At 38.5% G+C, this 24,871-nt stretch overlaps 1 protein-coding gene and 1 long non-coding RNA gene across 6 annotated transcripts in view; one reads left to right on the top strand and one right to left on the bottom strand.

The window, feature by feature from the left end:
* Window positions 1-1,738, top strand: part of LOC144958032 (uncharacterized) — a 21,054-nt gene extending 19,316 nt beyond the window's left edge. Inside the window, exons 5-6 of the long non-coding RNA XR_013642314.1 lie at window positions 457-545; window positions 1,495-1,738. This is a non-coding gene — a long non-coding RNA (uncharacterized LOC144958032). The remainder of the gene's footprint in view (window positions 1-456; window positions 546-1,494) is intronic.
* Window positions 1-20,261, bottom strand: part of LOC144958023 (uncharacterized) — a 127,957-nt gene extending 107,696 nt beyond the window's left edge. Inside the window, exons 1-3 of one of the 5 annotated variants that reach the window (XM_078889616.1) lie at window positions 17,342-20,261; window positions 12,677-12,792; window positions 1,817-4,612 (exon numbers count right to left, since the gene is read on the bottom strand). In XM_078889616.1, coding sequence (XP_078745742.1) covers window positions 12,700-12,792; window positions 17,342-17,803 — 555 coding nt within the window. In that variant the 5' untranslated portion in view covers window positions 17,804-20,261 and the 3' untranslated portion in view covers window positions 1,817-4,612; window positions 12,677-12,699. Of the gene's footprint in view, window positions 1-1,816; window positions 4,613-12,676; window positions 12,793-17,341 lie in introns of those variants that run through there. The other 4 variants (XM_078889614.1, XM_078889615.1, XM_078889613.1 and 1 more) reach the window with 4 other exon arrangements.
* Window positions 20,262-24,871: the final 4,610 nt, after the last annotated feature.

Raw genomic sequence — 24,871 nt, 5'->3', positions numbered from 1 at the left:
GTCTAACATATAGGTGCGAATTGAGGTCTAAATGCAGGTGAGAAACCAGATGGCTCCCATTTCATTGTCCCAGAGCAAGAACGATAACACATTATTACGCTTGATTGCCGTTGGTGGTAGTTTTGTATTGAGTTGTGTGTAGTGGTGTATTTACAATCGTGGGAAGTTGAGGCGATTGAAATATGTCATTACAATAATAATGATAATGATAATAATAATAATAATAATAATAATAATAATAATAATAATAATAATAATAATAATAATAATAATAATAATAATAATAATAATGATAATAATAATAATAATAATAATAATAATAATGATAATAATAATAATAATAATAATAATAATAATAATAATAATAATAATAATAATAATAATAATAATAATAATAATAATAAGCCATGACTTTCGCTTGATCTAGATAATCATTATTTGTTTCTGTTTTCTCAGCTGACGTTACGATTGTCGTAGCGCAACAGATGAAAAAAAATGAGAGATGCCAAAACTAACGTGGATCCGTTTAAATAGATTTGTAACAGGTAAGACCCTAGAAGGAGAAGAGAAATTGAGAGAGGGAAAGAAAGAAAGAGAAAGACAGGGTTAGAGACAGAAATAGAGAGAGAGAGAGAGAGAGAGAGAGAGAGAGAGAGAGAGAGAGAGAGAGAGAGAGAGAGAGGGGGGGGATATGGGAGAGTTATAGAGTGAGGCAGAGTATTTAAGGAATGGAGAGATAAGGGAGGCAGATAGGGTGATACTTTTTTAAATATGAAGGCTTATGTTATAATACTCTTTGGCTTCAAAGTGCCTTGTCGGATAATAGGTTTCCTCTCAGTGGGGATTCTACTCTGAGTGTCAGAACAGTGTCTCAGTACGAAAACTGACATGTCTGACTGTTGGTGTCCAGGAGATGTGAAATGGTCAGAAACAGGTACATGTTTCTGCTGAGATGTATCTCTCAGGTGCTCACTAAATGGTCAATTCACATAAGGGGAAATGGATACTCGTTGTTCTATTAACAAACGGGCAAGTAAGACAGTTTCTACTATAGGGAGGCATGCCAATGGCGAGGGGTAAAGAGGGCTGGCGTAAACGGCTATGTACCCTTAAAGTCCCCCTGTCTTAGGCTTGATTTATATAGTTTTGATCACATTTTACGCTTTATCTCATTACTGCATCTCCTTCTCTCTCTCTCTCTCTCTCTCTCTCTCTCTCTCTCTCTCTCTCTCTCTCTCTCTCTCTCTCTCTCTCTCTCTCTCTCTCTCTCTCTATTTCTTTCTTTCTCTCCCTTTCTCCTTCCCTTGCACACACACACATACACACACACACACACACACACACAAACATACAAATTTTTATCTCTAATGCCAATGTAATATAACATATAATTTCCTTTTCATGTTTACCTGAAAAAGCTAAAGGCCGAAAGGTCGTTTACATTGTGTTGCATATTTGATGAGGCATTTTTACTCCCTTTATTTCACTATACAGGATGCCAGTGACTGGTTGAGCCGGATACAGATCTTAGCTTTATTGTTTGTCAAATTGTCATTAAAGTAAATGTGTTCCCACAAACAACTGGCATTTATTCCACTCCTTGCCTTGGAAAACCGTATTATTTCTTTGTAAAACGTAATCGTTGAATAATGTTTCTAACCCTTGGCATAACATATTTATTCAACGATTACATAATATTTTCGCTTAATTTATTAGCTGAATAAAATTTGATAAGACAGCTGATTGGTCATTTACAATAACCTTTTAGAACGTATGAACATAATTCTAACGTTCTTCTCATTTTCTTTGGGACAAAGTCAAACTCAGAAAAACACAAATGGCGAATCGACAACTCTACTGCCAAAATAATCCAAAAAAATCCCATTAAAATTCATCACCAATTATTCATTCTATCTGAATCATCTTGTGCTGGCGAAGTCAGGCCCCCGGCGCCATATACATACAGAATAATAAAATTATGGACAAAAGATAAACATCAACCTTCAACGTTATGATCGTCAAATTGATTTGAAGGAGCACAGCTTTCCATTCTATGAGAGAGTAAAAAAGAAACAAAACAAAACAATCGGGAGGCCTTCCGAAATCTCCTACATCCCCAGTATTCTTTCAATTTGTGTTTTCACCGTTGATCTTATGTCATGTGATTATTTATTCAATGTGTCATCATATAGAAGCATTTTAAAGTCTATAGACAAACCTTTATAGATAAGTCAAAGTTTAAAATTTCCGAACACGACCATTGTTTTATCATCCTTGGCCGCCATTGCGGTCTGTCTTTTTTTTTTTTTATGAAACCCGCCGATAACCATAGGTTCAGGTTCACTCCCGACTGGTGTACACTTCCCCGAGTCTCAGGTTCACTCCCCACTGTTACCTACTTCCCATAACTTTGCCGGATATTGTCGGGTTTGGCCGGGTTTCGTAAAAAGCACTAATTGCTTAATTACTAAATCCATACAGACCAGGCCACTGAAGCAAATTTTACACCTCGTTCCGCAAGGTGAAGGTATTCACTAACTCAAGGCCAAATAGGGAATGAAATAATCATTCACTCAGAATACAGAACTATACAGCAGTCCTTTCTTAAGAACTGATAAAACTATACAATAAAAACAGTATGTTTAACAAGCACAACGAAGTAAAAATGTCCAGGTATCAATATGTAGAAATCACAAAAAAAATTAAACTACACGAGAGCACAGAACAGTACATCTTGCCTATTAGGCGTGTTGACAAACTCTAGATTAGGTCTATTCAATGGATCTCGAAACAAAATCAAAGTCTACACTCTGTTCACTTGTATCTTTTTGTGATGATAAAAAAGAATATTACAAATCATTTTCATAAACTTCGGGCTTTGTGATAAAAAATCTTGGTATATTTCTGAATGAAGTTTCGCAGCAGTCGGATGTTTCAACTCTTCCAACGGCCTCTTGCCGTCTTAGCTTTTGATTCATAATTTGCAGTAAAAACAAATCAAAACAATAGTTTTACATACTGCATCGTGCTGTATCATTCTATTATTTTCATTTTACCCACAGACGTTTGGTTCCTTTAAAATCAAATTTTGTAAAATATCATTATATTAAAAGACTACTATTACTGAGGTCGCCGTCATCGTAACGATCTAGTAGTGTTGGTTACATCGTAATGATCTAGTAGTGTTGGTTACATCGTAACGATCTAGTAGTGTTGGTTACATCGTAACAATCTAGTAGTGTTGGTTACATCGTAACAATCTAGTAGTGTTGGTTACATCGTAATGATCTAGTAGTGTTGGTTACATCGTAACAATCTAGTAGTGTTGGTTACATCGTAACGATCTAGTAGTGTCGGTTACATCGTAACAATCTAGTAGTGTTGGTTACATCGTAATGATCTAGTAGTGTTGGTTACATCGTAACAATCTAGTAGTGTTGGTTACATCGTAACGATCTAGTAGTGTTGGTTACATCGTAATAATCTAGTAGTGTTGGTTACATCGTAACGATCTAGTAGTGTTGGTTACATCGTAACAATCTAGTAGTGTCGGTTACATCGTAACGATCTAGTAGTGTTGGTTACATCGTAACGATCTAGTAGTGTTGGTTACATCGTAACGATCTAGTAGTGTTGGTTACATCGTAAGCATCTAGTAGTGTTGGTTACATCGTAACAATCTAGTAGTGTTGGTTACATCGTAACAATCTAGTAGTGTTGGTTACATCGTAACGGTCTCGTAGTGTTGGTTACATCGTAACAATCTAGTAGTGTTGGTTACATCGTAACAATCTAGTAGTGTTGGTTACATCGTAACAATCTAGTAGTGTTGGTTACATCGTAACGATCTAGTGGTGTTGGTTACATCGTAATAATCTAGTAGTGTTGGTTACATCGTAATGATCTAGTAGTGTTGGTTACATCGTAACAATTTAGTAGTGTTGGTTACATCAATCTAGTAGTGTTGGTTACATCGTAATAATCTAGTAGTGTTGGTTACATCGTAACGATCTAGTAGTGTTGGTTACATCGTAATGATCTAGTAGTGTTGGTTACATCGTAATGATCTAGTAGTGTTGGTTACATCGTAACAATCTAGTAGTGTTGGTTACATCGTAACGATCTAGTAGTGTTGGTTACATCGTAATGATCTAGTAGTGTTGGTTACATCGTAACAATCTAGTAGTGTTGGTTACATCGTAACAATCTAGTAGTGTTGGTTACATCGTAACGGTCTCGTAGTGTTGGTTACATCGTAACAATGTAGTAGTGTTGGTTACATCGTAACGGTCTCGTAGTGTTGGTTACATCGTAACAATCTAGTAGTGTTGGTTACATCGTAACGGTCTCGTAGTGTTGGTTACATCGTAACAATCTAGTAGTGTTGGTTACATCGTAACGGTCTCGTAGTGTTGGTTACATCGTAACAATCTAGTAGTGTTGGTTACATCGTAACGGTCTCGTAGTGTTGGTTACATCGTAACAATCTAGTAGTGTTGGTTACATCGTAACGGTCTCGTAGTGTTGGTTACATCGTAATAATCTAGTAGTGTTGGTTACATCGTAACGGTCTCGTAGTGTTGGTTACATCGTAACGAGTGTGACGATTTTCCTGGTAAGGAGAGGGGAGAGGGTTAATAAATTTACCGCTTCTCAAAGCGCCTTACAAGGGGTCCCTGGCCAACAGCAACATTTAACATGTAGGACGGGACATGACGCCTGTTAGGCGATATTATTACAATTTTTCGGACAAAGATAACGCTCTTAACGACAGGTACTCATTTTACACCTGAGAACGGTGGGAGAATGTGAGTAAAGAGCCTTTTCCAAGGACTCAACCATGCGCCGAGCGGGAGGCTCGAACCCAGGACCTTCCGATCCGAAAGCGAGTGTCATATCACTAGACCACATTTAATGAAATGATCAGCTGGGATGGCAATCATAAATAAATCTATAATAATATAGCATCAAGAAAGAAGCAGCCTCAAAATCGATATTCCAGTTGAAAGATAAGGGGGAGATTGTTTTATAAACAATAACGTGAATGAAATCGACCTCTCTCTGATAATTGTTATTGTTTTTATACCGCCAAATGGGTGACTCCTTATCACGCCGTTTTCTCGTGATTATATTATAAATGTTTAACTTTACACATAGTTTTCTGTGTTTGTTATTTTGACCACGCGGTAGAACAGTGGGTATTTTAATTAGACACATACCATTGATTGCAAAACGTGTGTAGTTTCATATGCTAACCAATCTGCCATTGGTTACATTATGACGACTGTCCGAGAGGCGTGGTTATCTATGTGATTATATTGCACTGCATTCCCGCGGAGAAAATGTCATAATATAGATAGAACGAAGTTGACGTCACTCGGGTCTTTGTTATTGTTTTTTGCCATCCGCGTTAAAGGGTAATTCTCACTAAACTGTATTAACAAGACTGTAAATGTTTAAAGTTACACCGAGTTTTGTGTGTTGGTCCGGTATACTTCCGGATTGCAATGTTGCGAGCTTCTTCTATCTATAGATATGCGCTTGGTCATCCGGAAGTATAATGGACCAACACACACAACTAAGTTGAACGTTTATAGTCTGGATAATACAGTTTAGTGAGAATTATTCATAAACGTGGATGGCAAAAAACAATAAAGGCCTGAATGACGTCATCTTCGTTCTATCTATAGATATCACTTAATACAATTTTGAATTATTCAATTATATATATATATATATTATAGATGTATAAATATATAATGATACTTGTCTTTAGATCGGAATGTTCTGGGTTTGAATCCCACGCTGAGCGGCTCATACGGGAGTAGTAGTAAAAGGCGATTTACTCACTTTCTCTCACTATCCCCAGGTGAAAAATGGGTACCTGACTATTCAGAACGTTGTCTATATTTCCGAAATATTGTAATACCCCCTAATTGTCATCGTGTCTACATGCTATGTGTTGCTGTTGGCTTGAGACCCCTTGTAAAGCGTTTTGAGAATATTTTGTGGTAATGCGCTTCATCAATGATCAGGTTAAGTTCAAGTTCTTGTAGAAGATAAATGTGATTGATGTTTTGTAGTGTGTAGTTCCTTCGAGAAATCGGGACTAGAATGTGTTCTGTTCTAAACCAGATGCTACTCAAGTGAAGAAAGAGACCATCGGTGTGTGATCTTATCGGCTAGAAATAAAGACAAACAAAACAAAAAAAAAAGAAAAAAAACAACTTGAGATTTTATATAGCACATTATCCGCTAAACGTGCTCAAAGCGCTTTACAAATTGTCCCTGATGAACAGAAACACATGGCATATAGAACGAGACACGATGCCTGTTAATACACTTTTTAATTGGGCAGAGACAACGCTTTTAATGACCGGGTACTCATTTTACACCTCAGTACGGTAGGAGAATGTGAGTAAAGAGCCTTTTCCAAGGACTCAACTATGCGCCGAGCGAATCTGGAATCCAGGACCTTCCGATCCAAAAGCGAGAGTCATGCCACACACAAGACCACATAGTCGTACAAGAGAGGGATTACAAACAGGTATGAACTATTTGATTCTAGTTTTGTCACATCCTGCTTTGTATTCCAGCACTGACTTAATTACGCATAAAATCTGATAGAAATTTGTAAATATTTATTAAGCGCTTTATCTTCCTCAATATGCTTCACTATCTTCATTAACCCTATCCTTACCAACTATAGGAAAATCGTCCCATTCGTTACGATACAACCAACATTTTTCATATTCAAATTTCTTTTGTACATCATAAAATGAACAGTGTGTTTTGTAGAGCATGTTTTAGCCAAAGACATTATGTATGGCAAGAATTTTACTGCCATTAGGTATGAGTGATAAAAAATATATTTTTGTGTTAGTTGGGTGTGACGTTTTGGGGAAAATCCTGAAAATGTCTGGTGAGGAGAAAGTTAATTCCGCAGAATACATCCTGGATACGAATACAAGTGGAATCTAAGCGTGTTTTGTATTCACATGTTTGCAATGGTCTTCATAGTATATAGTACCTAAAACAGGGGTGACTGTATTCACATGTTTGCAATGGCCTTCATAGTATATAGTACCTAAAACAGGGGTGAGTGTATTCACATGTTTGCAATGGCCTTCATCGTATATAGTACCTAAAACAGGGGTGACTGTATTCACATGCCTGCAATGGCCTTCATAGTATATAGTACCTAAAACAGGGGTGACTGTATTCACATGTTTGCAATGGCCTTCATAGTATATAGTACCTAAAACAGGGGTGACTGTATTCACATGTTTGCAATGGCCTTCATAGTATATAGTACCTAAAAAGGGGTGACTGTATTCACATGCCTGCAATGGCCTTCATAGTATATAGTACCTAAAACAGGGGTGGCTGTATTCACATGCCTGCAATGGCCTTCATAGTATATAGTACCTAAAACAGGGGTGACTGTATTCACATGCTTGCAATGGCCTTCATAGTATATAGTACCTAAAAGGGGTGACTGTATTCAGATGTTTCCAATGGCCTTCATAGTATATAGTACCTAAAACAGGGGTGACTGTATTCACATGTTTGCAATGGCCTTCATAGTATATAGTACCTAAAACAGGGGTGACTGTATTCACATGTTTGCAATGGCCTTCATAGTATCTAGTACCTAAAACAGGGGTGACTGTATTCACATGTTTGCAATGGCCTTCATAGTATATAGTACCTAAAAAGGGGTGACTGTATTCACATGCCTGCAATGGCCTTCATAGTATATAGTACCTAAAACAGGGGTGACTGTATTCACATGCCTGCAATGGCCTTCATAGTATATAGTACCTAAAAAGGGGTGACTGTATTCACATGTTTGCAATGGCCTTCATAGTATATAGTACCTAAAAAGGGGTGACTGTATTCACATGTTTGCAATGGCCTTCATAGTATATAGTACCTAAAAAGGGGTGACTGTATTCAGATGTTTGCAATGGCCTTCATAGTATATAGTACCTAAAACAGGGGTGACTGTATTCACATGCCTGCAATGGCCTTCATAGTATATAGTACCTAAAACAGGGGTGAGTGTATTCACATGTTTGCAATGGCCTTCATAGTATATAGTACCTAAAACAGGGGTGACTGTATTCACATGCCTGCAATGGCCTTCATAGTATATAGTACCTAAAACAGGGGTGACTGTATTCACATGTTTGCAATGGCCTTCATAGTATATAGTACCTAAAAAGGGGTGACTGTATTCAGATGTTTCCAATGGCCTTCATGGTATATAGTACCTAAAACAGGGGTGACTGTATTCACATGTTTGCAATGGCCTTCATAGTATATAGTACCTAAAAAGGGGTGACTGTATTCAGATGTTTCCAATGGCCTTCATAGTATATAGTACCTAAAACAGGGGTGGCTGTATTCACATGTTTCCAATGGCCTTCATGGTATATAGTACCTAAAACAGGGGTGACTGTATTCACATGTTTGCAATGGCCTTCATAGTATCTAGTACCTAAAACAGGGGTGACTGTATTCACATGTTTGCAATGGCCTTCATAGTATATAGTACCTAAAACAGGGGTAACTGTATTCACATGCCTGCAATGGCCTTCATAGTATATAGTACCTAAAACAGGGGTGACTGTATTCACATGTTTGCAATGGCCTTCATAGTATATAGTACCTAAAACAGGGGTGACTGTATTCACATGTTTGCAATGGCCTTCATAGTATATAGTACCTAAAACAGGGGTGACTGTATTCACATGTTTGTAATGGCCTTCATAGTATATAGTACCTAAAACAGGGGTGACTGTATTCACATGCCTGCAATGGCCTTCATAGTATATAGTACCTAAAACAGGGGTGACTGTATTCACATGCCTGCAATGGCCTTCATAGTATATAGTACCTAAAACAGGGGTGAGTGTATTCACATGTTTGCAATGGCCTTCATAGTATATAGTACCTAAAACAGGGGTGACTGTATTCACATGCCTGCAATGGCCTTCATAGTATATAGTACCTAAAACAGGGGTGACTGTATTCACATGTTTGCAATGGCCTTCATAGTATATAGTACCTAAAACAGGGGTGACTGTATTCACATGTTTGCCAATGGCCTTCATGTATATAGTACCTAAAACAGGGGTGACTGTATTCACATGTTTGCAATGGCCTTCATAGTATATAGTACCTAAAACAGGGGTGACTGTATTCAATGTTTGCAATGGCCTTCATAGTATATAGTACCTAAAACAGGGGTGCTGTATTCACATGTTTCCAATGGCCTTCATGGTATATAAGTACCTAAAACAGGGGTGTACTGTATTCACATGTTTGCAATGGCCTTCATAGTATCTAGTACCTAAAACAGGGGTGACTGTATTCACATGTTTGCAATGGCCTTCATAGTATATAGTACCTAAAACAGGGGTAACTGTAGTCACATGTTTGCAATGGCCTTCATAGTATATAGTACCTAAAACAGGGGTGACTGTATTCAGATGTTTCCAATGGCCTTCATAGTATATAGTACCTAAAACAGGGGTGACTGTATTCACATGTTTCCAATGTCCTTCATAGTATATAGTACCTAAAACAGGGGTGACTGTAGTCACATGTTTGCAATGGCCTTCATAGTATATAGTACCTAAAACAGGGGTGACTGTATTCACATGTTGGCAATGGCCTTCATAGTATATAGTACCTAAAACAGGGATGACTGTATTCACATATTTGCAATGGCCTTCATAGTATATAGTACCTAAAACAGTGGTGACTGTATTCACATGTTATCAATGGCCTTCATAGTATATAGTACCTAAAAAGGGGTGACTGTATTCACATGCCTGCAATGGCCTTCATAGTATATAGTACCTAAAACAGGAGTGACTGTATTCACATGTTTGCAATGGCCTTCATAGTATATAGTACCTAAAACAGGGTAGACTGTATTCACATGTTTGCAATGGCCTTCATAGTATATAGTACCTAAAACAGGGGTGACTGTATTCACATGTTTGCAATGGCCTTCATAGTATATAGTACCTAAAACAGGGGTGACTGTATTCACATGCTTGCAGTGGCCTTCATAGTATACAGTACCTAAAAAGGGGTGACTGTATTCACATGTTTGCAATGGCCTTCATAGTATATAGTACCTAAAACAGGGGTGACTGTATTCACATGCCTGCAATGGCCTTCATAGTATATAGTACCTAAAACAGGGGTGGCTGTATTCACATGCCTGCAATGGCCTTCATAGTATATAGTACCTAAAACAGGGGTGACTGTATTCACATGTTTGCAATGGCCTTCATAGTATATAGTACCTAAAACAGGGGTGACTGTATTCACATGTTTGCAATGGCCTTCATAGTATATAGTACCTAAAACAGGGGTGACTGTATTCACATGTTTGCAATGGCCTTCATAGTATATAGTACCTAAAACAGTGGTGACTGTATTCACATGTTTGCAATGGCCTTCATAGTATATAGTACCTAAAACAGGGGTGACTGTATTCACATGTTTGCAATGGCCTTCATAGTATATAGTACCTAAAACAGGGGTGACTGTATTCACATGCCTGCAATGGCCTTCATAGTATATAGTACCTAATACAGGGGTGACTGTATTCACATGCCTGCAATGGCCTTCATAGTATATAGTACCTAAAACAGGGGTGACTGTATTCACATGCCTGCAATGGCCTTCATAGTATATAGTACCTAAAAAGGGGTGACTGTATTCACATGCCTGCAATGGCCTTCATAGTATATAGTACCTAAAAAGGGGTGACTGTATTCACATGTTTGCAATGGCCTTCATATTATATATTACCGATAAAGGGGTGACTGTATTCAGATGTTTGCAATGGCCATCATAGTATATAGTACCTAAAACAGGGGTGACTGTATTCACATGTTTGCAATGGCCTTCATAGTATATAGTACCTAAAACAGGGGTGACTGTATTCACATGCCTGCAATGGCCTTCATAGTCTATAGTACCTAAAACAGGGGTGACTGTATTCACATGTTTGCAATGGCCTTCATAGTATACAGTACCTAAAACAGGGGTGGCTGTATTCACATGTTTGCAATGGCCTTCATAGTATATAGTACCTAAAAAGGGGTGACTGTATTCACATGCCTGCAATGGCCTTCATAGTATATAGTACCTAATACAGGGGTGACTGTATTCACATGCCTGCAATGGCCTTCATAGTATATAGTACCTAAAACAGGGGTGACTGTATTCACATGCCTGCAATGGCCTTCATAGTATATAGTACCTAATACAGGGGTGGCTGTATTCACATGTTTGCAATGGCCTTCATAGTCTATAGTACCTAAAACAGGGGTGACTGTATTCACATGCCTGCAATGGCCTTCATAGTATAAAGTACCTAAAAAGGGGTGACTGTATTCACATGTTTGCAATAGCCTTCATAGTATATAGTACCTAAAACAGGGGTGACTGTATTCACATGTTTGCAATGGCCTTCATAGTATATAGTACCTAAAAAAGGGGTGACTGTATTCACATGCCTGCAATGGCCTTCATAGTATATAGTACCTAAAACAGGGGTGACTGTATTCACATGCCTGCAATGGCCTTCATAGTATATAGTACCTAAAACAGGAGTGACTGTATTCACATGCCTGCAATGGCCTTCATAGTATATAGTACCTAAAAAAGGGGTGGCTTTGCCTAAAGCGATTTGATCATTTTGAGTATTCTTAGGCTTTTTGCTGTTATTTTCCTAATTAGAGAACGTGATTTTTGATCAAAAGAAACGACGGTTACAAAACTAAGTCTTGATAGAATGAAGTTGGCGTCACTCTGGTCTTTGTTATTGTATTTTGCAATCCACGTTTATGAGTAATTCTCACTAGACTATATTATTAACTAGACTATAAACGTTTAAAGTTACACATAGTCTTGTGTGTTGGTCCGTAATACTTCCGGATGGCAATGTTGTGAGCCTCTTGGCCAAGCGCATACTATCTATAATCTAGTTCGTCCAATTCTATAGATAGTATGCGCTTGGCTAAGAAGTTCACAACATTGCCATCCGGAAGTATAACGGAGCAACACACAAAACTATGTGTAATCATGAGCTTTTATAGTCTGGATAATACCGTTTAGTGAGTATTACTCATAAACGTGGATGGCAAAAAAAACAAACAACGTCAATAATCTATAGAGGCATAGCGAAGGCAAAATGACCCCAGTTGTCGGCAATTCATTCAATTCCCGAAGTCAAGTGTGATGATGAAACTTGAGCATTGATATCGCGCAATCTCCACTAAACGGGTTCAAATCTCATTTTTAAAAAGGGGACAAGCCAAGCCAACAGCAACATGTAGGACGAGACGTTTTTAACGGAGAGGTACTCATTTTATAACTGAGTATAGTGAGAGAATAATAATATGAGTAAAAAGTCTTTTCCAAGAACTCAACTACGCGCTACACGATCACATAGCCGCATGTGTGTGTGCAAAGTGTCTTACCCATGGATGCAACTACAAAACTGAATTCAGAGTTCTACAATCGTTGATTTACTAATAACGCTTCGCTGCTAAATCTAGATTAAGGCTATGGATAACATAATTAATTATGAATATTATAGTCTAATAAGATGAATGGCCATTAAGGTAAGAAATCCTCATCTTACCTTGTATCCAGAGAGTGTTTCCTCTAAGAGACCGACGCTGATACTTGTACATGTAACCAGGACGCTGTTACCAAAATAGGAAGACACATGAACAAACTGAGGGTAGTGAAGAGGGTCTGGAAAGGACGGGGGGGGGGGGGGGGGGGGGGGGAAGAGGGGGGGGGGGGGGGGGGGGGGAGACAAAACAAACGATTGATTCCTCTTCAGGAAATTTTATCTTTGAGAAAAAAAACCCTCTCTGGTTAAGGGTGTTTCTTTTTTAGGAAACCCGACAATATCCGACAATGTTATGGGAAGTAGGCAACAGTGGGGAGTGAACCTGAGACTCGTGGATGTGTACACCAGTGGGCAATGTGAACCTGAGACTATGGTTTTCGCCGGGTTTCGGCGGGTTTCGTAGAAAAGCAATTACTTTATTTAGAAACCCGTCGAAACCCAGTCCCAGGTTCACTCACCAATGGTGCACACTCCCCACTGCTACCTACTTCCCATAACTTTGTCGGGTTTTGTCGAGTTTCGGCGGGTTTCGTAAAAAAGAAAGACCGTCTGGATTATTGTAAAACAGACGTGGAGAAGTAAGACTCAGTCACGTGTGTCTACCAGATCGCCAATGAATGGCAAACGTAAAATCCACACGTATCCAAAGCATTTTAAAAAATTGAGCTTTTAAATAGAGGAATAACCACTAAATGTGCTCAAAGCGCTTTAAAAGGGTCCCTGACCAACAGCAACATTTAACATTTAGGACGGGACATAACGACTGTTAGGCGAAATTGCATTTTTCTTTTTCGAACAGAGACAACGCTGTGTTAACGGCCAGGTACTCATTTTACACGGTAAGAGAATGTGAGTAAAGAGCCTTTCCCTATGCGCCTAGCGAGGCTCGAACCCAGGACCTTCCGATCCGAAAGCGAGTGTCATACCACAAGACCACATAGCCGCATAGACCCTACAGTAGTCATACCTTGTCCATTTACCATGATTTTCCATAGCTGATCATTTACACTTTTGTGTGTGTGTGTGTGTGTGTGTGTGATAAATAACAATAATATGAAATTTAATGTAAGTTTCAATCTAATATACGAAAACAGATCAAATGGACGTGTCGGTTTTCCCCTTTATCAACAAAACAGAATGAATGATACACTACAGACAAATGAGCGAATGAGGTAGTGGCGTAGTTAACATGAACTCTTAACAACATGTTTTTGTGGCCCAACGTCTCAAATCGGTGTGTACTCGAGGTGGAAGTGTGATTTGAATTATATATTAAAGCCTCCAAGATTGTTATCACAGAAAATGCCCATCCTAATAGGAACGTGAATGTGAGAACGCTCTGTGAGTCTGGTAGATGTGCTCAGGCAGTGGCAGAGATGAACAGATACAGTCTCACCCTTATGGGCATGTGTGAAGTCTGTTTGAACGGCAACGGAGAGACAAAATTACAAAAGGAGAAACATTGATATATTCTGGAAAAGACATTAGTGATCACCATGAAGCAGGAGTGGGCCTCCTTTTATCCAAAGCAGCTGCTAAAAGCCTCTTGGAATGGGAACCTGTGTCTGATCGTATCATTACTGCACGCTTCTCTTCTCGTTTCCAGAAGGTGTCCCTAGTCATGGGCTTTGCCCCCACAAACACAGCAGAGGAAGAAATCAAAGACAACTTCTATGAGAGATATGCTTATACTCATGGGGGATATGAATGCAAAGGTTGGAGTACAAATGTAGATTGAGAAAATGAAATGGGAAAGCATGGCATCGCCAGATGAATGAAAATGGAGAACTTTAGGCCGACTTCTGTACGACAAACAACCTTTTAATTGGCGTCACACTGTCCCCACACAAGCGTTGTCATAAAGCTACATGGGTGTCTCCAGATCATCAGACAGAAAGCCAAATAGATCATGTCATGGTGAGACAACGGCACAGAAGCTCATTACTAGATGTACGAGCTAGACGAGGTGCAGACATTGGTTCAGACCATCATCTTGTTGTTGCAAAGATCATGATGCGACTATCAGCAAGAAATAAATTTCAAAATCCTAGAGTAAAATATGATATCAACAAGCTGAAACAATCAGACATAAAAAAAACATTTAAGATTTCACTCCAAAACCGCTTTGAAGTGCTTCAAACACACGAGCCTGAGGAAACAGATACAGCATGGAGAACTCAGAAAGAGGTTATCACAGGAATATGTGAAGAAGTGCTTGGAAGACCACAACCCAAAAAGAAACCATGGATCAGAGAGGAGATGTGGCAGAAATTAGAAGAAAGGAGAAGGGAGAAACATGCCATGAACAATGCAAAAACTAGATTCCAAAAACAAATGGCAGCGACCAGATACACTACAGTGGCTAACGAAGTGAAGAAACAGATGCGGGCAGACAAACAGTCCTACATAAAAGAAACTGCTGATACAGCAGAGGAAGCTGCAGGGAAAGGAGATCTTAAGACCCTCTACGCCACCACCAGGTTGTTGAGCAGTCGGAAAAACAACCCAAATAGACCTGTCAGGGACAAAGAGGGGAAACTAATCACATCAATAGAAGAGCACTCAAACGATGGAAAGAACACTTCCATGAAGTGCTCAACAGACCACCCCCAGTACTAAGATCACACCTGAACCCTGGAGAACCCCTCAATATCAATACAGGTGAAATCACAAAAACAGAGATCCGAAGGGCACTTGGCAGTCTGAAAAATGGAAAAGCTGCTGGCACAGATAACATCCCTGCTGAAGCCTTGAAAGAGGGTGGAAACATAATAGTGGATCAACTCTACCACCTGTTCAACTTGATCTGATTGGAAGAATGGCCTGCTAGTAAAAATGCCCAAACACGGCGATCTGTCCCAGTGTGACAAGTGGAGAGGAATCACCTTGTTGTCCATACCAAGCAAAGTTCTCACAAGAATCATGCTTGACAGGATGAAAGTTACTTTGGACAAAGCACTACGAGAAGAGCAGGCATGCTTCAGAAAAGAATGGTCATGCACAGACCAAATTGCAACTCTAAGAATCATTGTTGAGCAGTTGATCGAGTGGCAATCATCCTTATATGTCTGCTTTATAGGCTTTGAGAAAGCATTTGACAGCGTAGACAGGGAACGCATCTGGAACATCCTTCTCCACTACGTGGTGCCTGAAAAATTAATAAACATCATCAAACGACTTTCTGATGGCTTTTCCTGCCAAGTCCTCCATAATGGTCAACTCTCAGAAGATTTCGATATTACAATAGGAGATGGGCAAGGCTGTTTGCTGTCCCCACTTCTATTTCTTGTGGTATTGGACTGGGTGACAAAGACAGCATATGGAAATTCCAACAATGGCATCCAATGAACATTTTCAAAAAGACTTGAAGACCTTGAATTTGCAGATGACCTAGCCCTCCTCTCACACCGTCTACAAGACATGCAAAACAAAGTCACGGCCCTGGAAGAAACAGCTCAGCGAGTTGGTCTCAAGATTAGTGAAGAGAAGACAAAACTACTACGCTTAACTGCCAAACAAGAAGCACAAATCACCATCTCTGGCACAGCAATAGAAGATGTCAGGGAATTTACATACCTTGGCAGGAAAATCAGTCAGTCGGATGGAACTGATGAAGACATCATCGCTAGAATCAAGAAAGCGCGCCAGGCCTTTGCAATATTGAGACCAATATCGAAAGTGTCCAGCACATCCACAAACACCAAGCTTAAAATATTTAACACTTAAGTTAAAGCAGTCCTGCTCTATTGGTCAGAGACTTGGCGAACAACCTTGACCACATTAGACAAGATACAAACTTTTGTCAATCGCTGTCTTGGACAAATACTCAGGTTGAAATGGTTTGACAAAGTACCAAATGCTGACCTTTGGATAAGAACAAACCAAGAACAAATAGATGTCCAGGTCAGATGCAGAAAGTTGCGATGGGTTGGCCATATCCTGCGGAAAGAGCCCTGTAATATAACCAAGCAGGCTCTCGATTGGAACCCACAGGGCAAGAGGAAATGGGGTCGTCCAAAACAGACGTGGAGGAGAAGCCTTCACCAAGATTTGTGCGTCTCCAATCTTACCTGGAGTGGGGCAAAGGTCTGTGCCAGGGACAGAAGAAGATGGAAGAGTGCTGTGGAGGCCCTATGTTGAGACATAAGTCAAGTCAAGTAAGTCATCAACTTGATATAAACTTAGACTTTTATATAGTGCAAAATCCACTAAATGTGCCCGACGTGCTTGACAAAGGATCCCTAGTCAACAGCAACACATAACATATAGAACAAGACATGAGGCCTGTTGGGTGATATTACAATTTTTCAGACAGAGACAACATGGTCAACAACCAGGTACTCATTTTACACCCGAGTATGGTGAGAGAATGGGAGTAAAGAGTCTCTCCAAGGACTCCAACTATGCGCCAAGAGAGGCTTGAACCCAGAACCTTCTGATCCGAAAAACAGTGTCATAACACAAGACCACAAAGCCACACATTGGTATGTTGTTTTGGGTTTTTTTTTGAGGGGGGGGGGGGTATATTTATTTTATGAATGTAAAGCATCTGGAACCTCTTGTAATTGGTGTAAGGTGCTATACAAATGTCATTTATTATTATATTTTTATAATTATAATCGTCAATAACATCAGAGACTACAAGTAAAAGAAAGAACATGATCTCACCTGACCTCGTGTCCCCAGTGACGACATCTCAGAAGACATATCAGTTGTTATGGTGTCTTCAAGTTTTATTCTAACACTGTCATCAATGCTCTGTGCATAGACGTCATTCAATTGTGAAAAGGTTTGGAAAGAGTTCTCTGCCTTGCCGTCTTTATCTTCAAGTTTAACACTGACATCAGATAATAGGGTACAAGTGTGGGGAGAGTTCTCTGCCTTGTTGTCTTCTTCAAGTTTAACATTGATATCAGAGAAATGTGTAAAAGTGTGGGGAGAGTTCTCTGCCTTGATGTCTTCTTCAAGTTTAACAGTTACATCAGACAATTGTGTACAAGTGTGGGAAGACTTTTCCACCTTAATGTCTACAGCGTCAAGTTTAATATTGACATCACTGAATTGTGAATAGGTGAGCAAGGAATTAACTGCTTTGACATCTTCATCTTCAAGTTTAACATTGACTTGCATGGTCTGTGGATGAGACTCTGGTATATTTTCACCTTCTATTGATTCAAGTTGAACACCAACATCAGAAGACTGGGATAGGGTTTCTCATGATATTTTAGTTTCTATAAGTTTTCCAAGGGCATCAGTAAATGATAGCTTGGAATTTTCTTTTGCTAAAACATTTATCAATCCGCCATTTGAATGTGATGTCTCAGGACGTGTTAAATCTTCATGTGAAAGCCACTCACAGTTGTCTGGTTCAATGTTACAAGACCCTTCCATCTTTACTCGTTTTTACAGATGTAAGGAAAGACACTGGAAAAAAAACTCAGAAAGAAATGTTTAAAAAAGTAGAAAATACAGTGCAACCTCTGAATAATGACAATCCCTGGATAGCAACATTTATCTCTGGTCCCAATCTTTTAGCTTTATTAGTCATAAAAATCCCAAAATAGCAACATGCATTTTAATAAAACCCCTGTTTGGCGACATTGATACAACAATAATCGGCAACAGAGATCAATGCTTAATAAAAAAATCTAGCCAAATTGGAACCTTGTTTCCGATCGAATCAAGAAGTCTACCCTGAACAAGAAAACAAATTTTTAAAATATGACAACAAAGAAGGAAATTGCTGCCAAAAATGGGATTTCCCGGCAGAACAGTCAGTCAAGAATAGTCAAGAACCGGAACAAAATTGAGATGAAAAGCCACGGGGCACAAAGGAAGAAACCCTGACTTGCGACAAATGCGGTCATCAATGAAGCTGTGCTGATGTAGTGTAATTAAGCAGACGAGAGCTATAAATGCCCAGATTTCTGGCCCAATCATCTGAGAGCAGGTGAAATCCATTGTGGTCAAGCTTGGGGAAGTGGAATTTCAAGCAAGCAACAACAATGGTTGACTCGATATGGATGTTTCAAAAGCAGCCGGTGTTGATATTTGTTATTATTGTTGCTAATGCCGCCATTTTATCTCGGAGCTAATAAAAACAAAGGTATATCACTATAATGTTGTTCTACACTTCTCAAATAGAAAAAAAAAAAACTCTTCAGTTGTGAATCTTACAGTATAATATCACTGAATATACTGAACATAAAATCAGAGTAAGCATTTGAAAATTGGTATTACATGAATCAGTGGACAACCTATTTTCTTGTAAAAAGAGGTAATTATTTTTCAATCAAACGCAACTTTTGATATAAATTTGACCCTTTTAGTTTTCATGACTGGCAACAAGGCAGGAGGCCATGAAATAGGAGAGGTCAATCTTTTCATCTCGACTTATGTCAGATTCGTATACATATGATATTTCATTGAGGAGACCAAAATGTTGCAAATAATGTTTTCTCAATGTTTCATGATGAGATTTAAGTTCAATGAAAGACTTATTAAACTGAGACTCATTAATGTTGTTTTTTTAACTCAATAGTCAAGATGATTTTAGATTCTTTCATTATTGTTCCCTTCAAATATAAAAATATTAGATGTTTATATTTACCAAAATGATCCTTGTCAATTCCTATGACCTGGTGATCCGCTTAATGAGTTACTAATTTCTACGATCCAGTGATCCGCTTAACAAGTTACTGATTTCTACGATCCACTGTCCTACCCAGCTGCCCATTAAAATAATTCCAAATCTTCACAGCTCTATTATATCACTTAGCAAGGATCTTTAATTCTGGAAGTGGGTGGCAAAGACCAATTCTTTCTGAAAGTGTACTATAATTGAGATGATGACCTATAAACATGATCACATGCCCGTCAATGGTGACAAAACCAGCATTTTAGGCCAGTAGTACTTATCAAATTTTAATATGACTATAATAGGCAGACAAGACCTAGAGATCCAGTTATAGTATAAGTATAGTTATTTAGGGGGTGAAGTGGCCAAGTGGTTAAGACATTGCACTGTGATCCGGAAGGTCCTGGGTTCGAGACCGCTCCAGGCACTTTCGTTTTCTTTTCCTTGGGCAAGACTATTAACCCCCAATTTGCTCACTTAGACAACATGGGTGATTCATGTTGACATCAGATATCCTGTTTGATGGATTATCTATATTCCTTCATGGAATGCCTAGGTAGGGTCTCATTGGATACCAGCAATGTTGGTAGTAACTCAGTGAATATTAGTGCTGGTGGTAGACACTCAATGGACACTATCGCTGGTGGTAGGGTCTCATTGGATACCAGCAATGTTGGTAGATACTCAGTGAATATTAGTGCTGGTGGTAGGGACTCAATGGACACTATCGCTGGTGGTAGGGTCTCATCGGATACCAGCAATGTTGGTAGGAACTCAGTGAATATTAGTGCTGGTGGTAGAGACTCAGTGGGGTGGTAGGGTCTCATTGGATACCAGCAATGTTGGTAGGAACTCAGTGAATATTAGTGTTGGTGGTAGAGACTCAATGGACACTATCGCTGGTGGTAGGGTCTCATTGGATACCATCAATGTTGGTAGGAACTCAGTGAATATTAGTGTTGGTGGTAGAGACTCAATGGACACTATCACTGGTGGTAGGGTCTCATTGGATACCATCAATGTTGGTAGGAACTCAGTGAATATTAGTGCTGGTGGTAGAGACTCAGTGAATATTAGTGCTGGTTGTAGAGACTCAGTGAATATTAGTGCTGGTTGTAGAGACTCAGTGAATATTAGTGCTGGTGGTAGAGACTCAATGGATACCATCAATGTTGGTAGGAACTCAGTGAATATTAGTGCTGGTGGTAGGGACTCAATGGACACTATCGCTGGTGGTAGGGTCTCATTGGATACCAGCAATGTTGGCAGAAACTCAGTGAATATTAGTGCTGGTGGTAGAGACTCAGTGAATATTAGTGCTGGTTGTAGAGACTCAATGGACACTATCGCTGGTGGTAGGGTCTCATTGGATACCATCAATGTTGGTAGGAACTCAGTGAATATTAGTGCTGGTGGTAGAGACTCAGTGGGGTGGTAGGGTCTCATTGGATACCATCAATGTTGGTAGGAACTCAGTGAATATTAGTGCTGGTTGTAGAGACTCAGTGAATATTAGTGCTGGTTGTAGGGTCTCATTGGATACCATCAATGTTGGTAGAGACTCAGTGAATATTAGTGCTGGTTGTAGAGACTCAGTGAATATTAGTGCTGGTTGTAGAGACTCAGTGAATATTAGTGCTGATGGTAGGTTCTCAGAGACTCAGTGGGGTGGTAGGGCAGATCTGCCTACTCGAAATTTTGGCTTCAATTTCAGAACTTCCTGAGCATCTCTAAGGCAATAAAACTTATTGAAAATGAAAGTTGGTGTCACACTACATAATTTAATGGATTTTAAAGTATTATTTAATTATTACGATGGTAAATTGTTGATCTATAAAGTTAACTACATCGACTACTAATTTCATCTCTTAAAAACTACAAACTTTAAAATGTTCAAAAAGGCGTGTCTGTGGTAAGGACTCAGTGGATAATAGCGTTGGTCTCACCTTGGTGTTTTGTTTCCGAGCAATTAAATAAAATTAATCAATCTTTTTTTTTTCTCTCTGATCATTTGTTTGTGTTTCTGAGCGAGATTATTTATTTTTGTTGTTTCTTGACGAGTTTTTTTTCTTCTATTTTTTTCCTCAATTTTTTGCCTTGATTACTTTGTTTCTGAGCAAGATTTTAAAATATAACTTTTTTTTTCTCTCTTATCATTTTATCGCTTTCTGAATGAGGAGACCTATTAATCTATTAATTTTTTTGGTTTAGCTATATCTATTTATTTATTTAGTATGCACTTTTTTGTTGCATCTGATTGTTGTTCTGTTTCTAGTGATATAAACTGGATTTGCGTCCCGAAAGGGCTCAAATTCAAAGCAAAATATGGGACACGGCAGTTTCGTGTATGCTATTTCTAAAAATTAATTACAATGCCGTTTATCAATGAATATGACTGAAAGTTGGCACACAGTTAGTAAAGAGGTCATTTTAGATTATGTCAAACTGCAAAACTTGTGCGATTACTAAAAGGCCGTGAAAAATAGATGTTTACTCTTTGGAGTAAAATATTTCTGAAACTACCAAGAGGAGAGATTTTGTCTTTATATATGCACATTTCTTCTATTTATGTTTCAAATTTCATCGGATTATGATAAGTACTTTCCACATATTATCACAAAACATCAACCCAATTTGCATTTCCATTTGCCCCCCCCCCCCCCCCCCCCCCCCTTATTGCTTGACACGAAAATAATGTCAGCGAGGCAAGGCTGCGAGATGGCAATACTTTCATCTGACCAAATTTGACTTAAAAAGTGGCTTAATAGAAAGCCACATGGCTTTCACCACTAAGACTGACCCCTTAAGGAACGAATTGAATTTTAACAAACAAAAAATTGAATTAGAGGATAAATGTCAATTAGACAAAACTAAATTAATAAAATGTTACAAAAGAAACAAAATTATATATTTGGCCACGCGTGGGGCAGCCGTGCTCGCGACGTCGGAGGACACAAACTCTCGCATGCTTTTTAAGGTATTTTTTCATTGTTACAACATAGGGGTGTTGACTCGTCAACTATTGCAGGTTGTTTTAATAATCAGTTGATAATTCGACTTTTAAACACTCTTTGTCCCCTTTGAAATAGACTTGTCCAATCTCTCTTTTCCTCACAGTAGATAAACACTCTCTCTCTCTCTCTCTCTCTTTCTCTCAAATAAATACCAGAAATAACAAAAGCCTTGGTCTCACAGGACTTTTTTGACTGATAGTAATTTAGCAGGCATTTTTCGTATCATTTGTATGGGCTGTAGACACAAAATTACACTTCGGAAAAGTTCGAAATGATCAACATGTATATTTTTTAACAAAATTATGGTTGACCCTGGCCATACAGCTCTAAAAACTACAAGTTAGAACTGGTCTGATGTCTTCATCATATTTTCTAATAAATTTGCCATAAAAATGCCAAGTTTAAATCTCTAATTCTACGTATTAAGTGAGATACAGCCACAAACCAGGAAAAAAAAAAGTAGAAAAATTGTCCCATATTTTCCGTGTTTTTCCTTCTTACTCTTTGGGGTCATCCAAATAAATGACACCCTTGAATCACAGAAACTGCATAACTTTTGTATTTATGTAGGAATGGATTTTCAAAATGAAAAAATATTTTTACTCAGTGGAGATATGGTTTTGATTTAAGAGCAGTATTTCCCACAAAAATAAAAACAAAAATTTTCATAGTCCTTGCTACGTTACCAAAACAGATAGAATATTCATAGTACTGAATATTACATTGGACAAGTGGTCCCCAGTGATGAAGCGATTTTGCCATTTGGCAGGTTCTCAACCGAAGCCGATTCACTGCCACCCAGTGCTGGTAACTTCGCTCACAGTTTCCAGGAGTCTATGTCCTTGCCCCTCGAGGGATTGAATTTGGCTAACTACTGGGTCTGGCTATCTCATAATTTATCAATAATAAAAATAATAAAATAATGGCAAACGTTTGCAAATGGCTGCGTCTATTCGGACTCGAGTCTGAATAGTCTCCCGTGGCTATTTGGACTCAAATTCCAATGCAAACATATGTAATCAACATATTTTTCGGACTCGGTCTGACTAGTCTCCTGTGGCAGTAAAGTTTTTGTTTGCTATTTTTTTAAATTTTTAATTATTGATAATTACATGAAATTAATGTAAATCAAAATGGCGATTTTAACATCTATCAACAGGTAGTCTAGTCTAAACCCGCTTTGTTTGGCGAGAAAGACAAAATCAAGGATCAATTGAATCAATTGGAAGTCCAAATAAAATTTAAAATAAAAGAGTTAAAACTCTTCAAAAGTAACAAAAGTCAGTCAAAGTAACTGTGGTATAAATGAAAAGCTTTTTCTAACATAACACGATGTCCAAATAAAATCAGGACAAATATAATTAATTGTAAAATTTCATATTCTGATAGTGTGAGACAGAGACAGGCAACAATCCTTGAGATTAATAAAGTTAAAGCCTAGATAAATATGTCCCAAATCCAATCCAAAGTCGGGGTATGAGCTGTGTCAGTGTCAGTGTGATATGGGCAAAACAAAATTTATTCTGAACTCTTTTTCTATTTCTTTATCAGTTCCACCATCTGCCTACTGGCCACATTGTGTCGTCCCACCTCTGTATGCGCACGAACATTGGAGTTTGAGTCCGAATAGCCATGGAGTCTATGATAGACGACTAAGTTAGGTAGTCGCATCGCCCGTGGCTGAGCCGCTGATCGAGCCCCGATATCGATGTTACGGCTCTGGAGTGAAAATTGTGTTAACCGGTGAACATAGTTTTACTTCCATTGCCGTGGAATCGCTTCCTGTGCACTAATTTCGTCACTTCCGGTCTCATTTTAAAGAGGAGAAGCCAGCGCATCAGGCGGCGTTTTCAGATTTTTAATCCGTTCATTCTTTGTTCAGATGCCAGCTGTTTGAAAATTTGGTAAGTTTTAACTTCATTTTAAATACATTTTTCATTATATTACCTATTTTTAATTAATGTTATATTATTCGCCAACCATTTTTCTCTATTTGTGTGAATTTTGGTGGTGATTGATGCTGGCGAAAGGGTCTTTTAGTGACTTTAAATACGATGCGTGTTCATGAAGTTGGCGACGGCCAACCAGGATTGCCTCTCGATGTATCCCCGAGTCTCCTGTGTACAGTGCAGTCTGTAAACTATCGACTGCTTTTGCTTTTGTGACTTGTATAAATAATTTCAAGCTGAATAATTGCTGTAAAAAGACTGAAAATAGTCCCATCCATAATTTTAGTTTTATTTTATGAATGAATGTTGAAACTGAAATGACTTTTTAACTGGGATGATACCGGACAACTAAAAATTATGTTCCACTGATATTATTTTTTATCTTTTATTTTTGTTTGTTCTGCAGGTTAAGTGTGTTGGTTTAATTTAATGTGGTTAATTTCAATACAAATAATACAGAATAGCATGATAGAGTCAATTCAAGTGAAAGTATATTTCATTCATTACTTTACTCTTTACCACAACAAAAATTATTATATAACTTTTAATTTTGTTGATTTAATCATAATCGAAGTACTTTTTTTGTTTTCAGAGTCAG

This window comes from Berghia stephanieae, chromosome 12 (genome assembly GCF_034508935.2).
Source record: "Berghia stephanieae isolate SIO BIC M18660-M18661 chromosome 12, UCSD_Bste_1.3, whole genome shotgun sequence".
In the NCBI taxonomy this organism is placed as follows: Eukaryota; Metazoa; Mollusca; class Gastropoda; order Nudibranchia; family Aeolidiidae; genus Berghia; species Berghia stephanieae.
The sequence above is the reverse complement of the archived record's forward strand: the minus strand, read 5'-3'. Positions and strand labels throughout refer to the sequence as shown.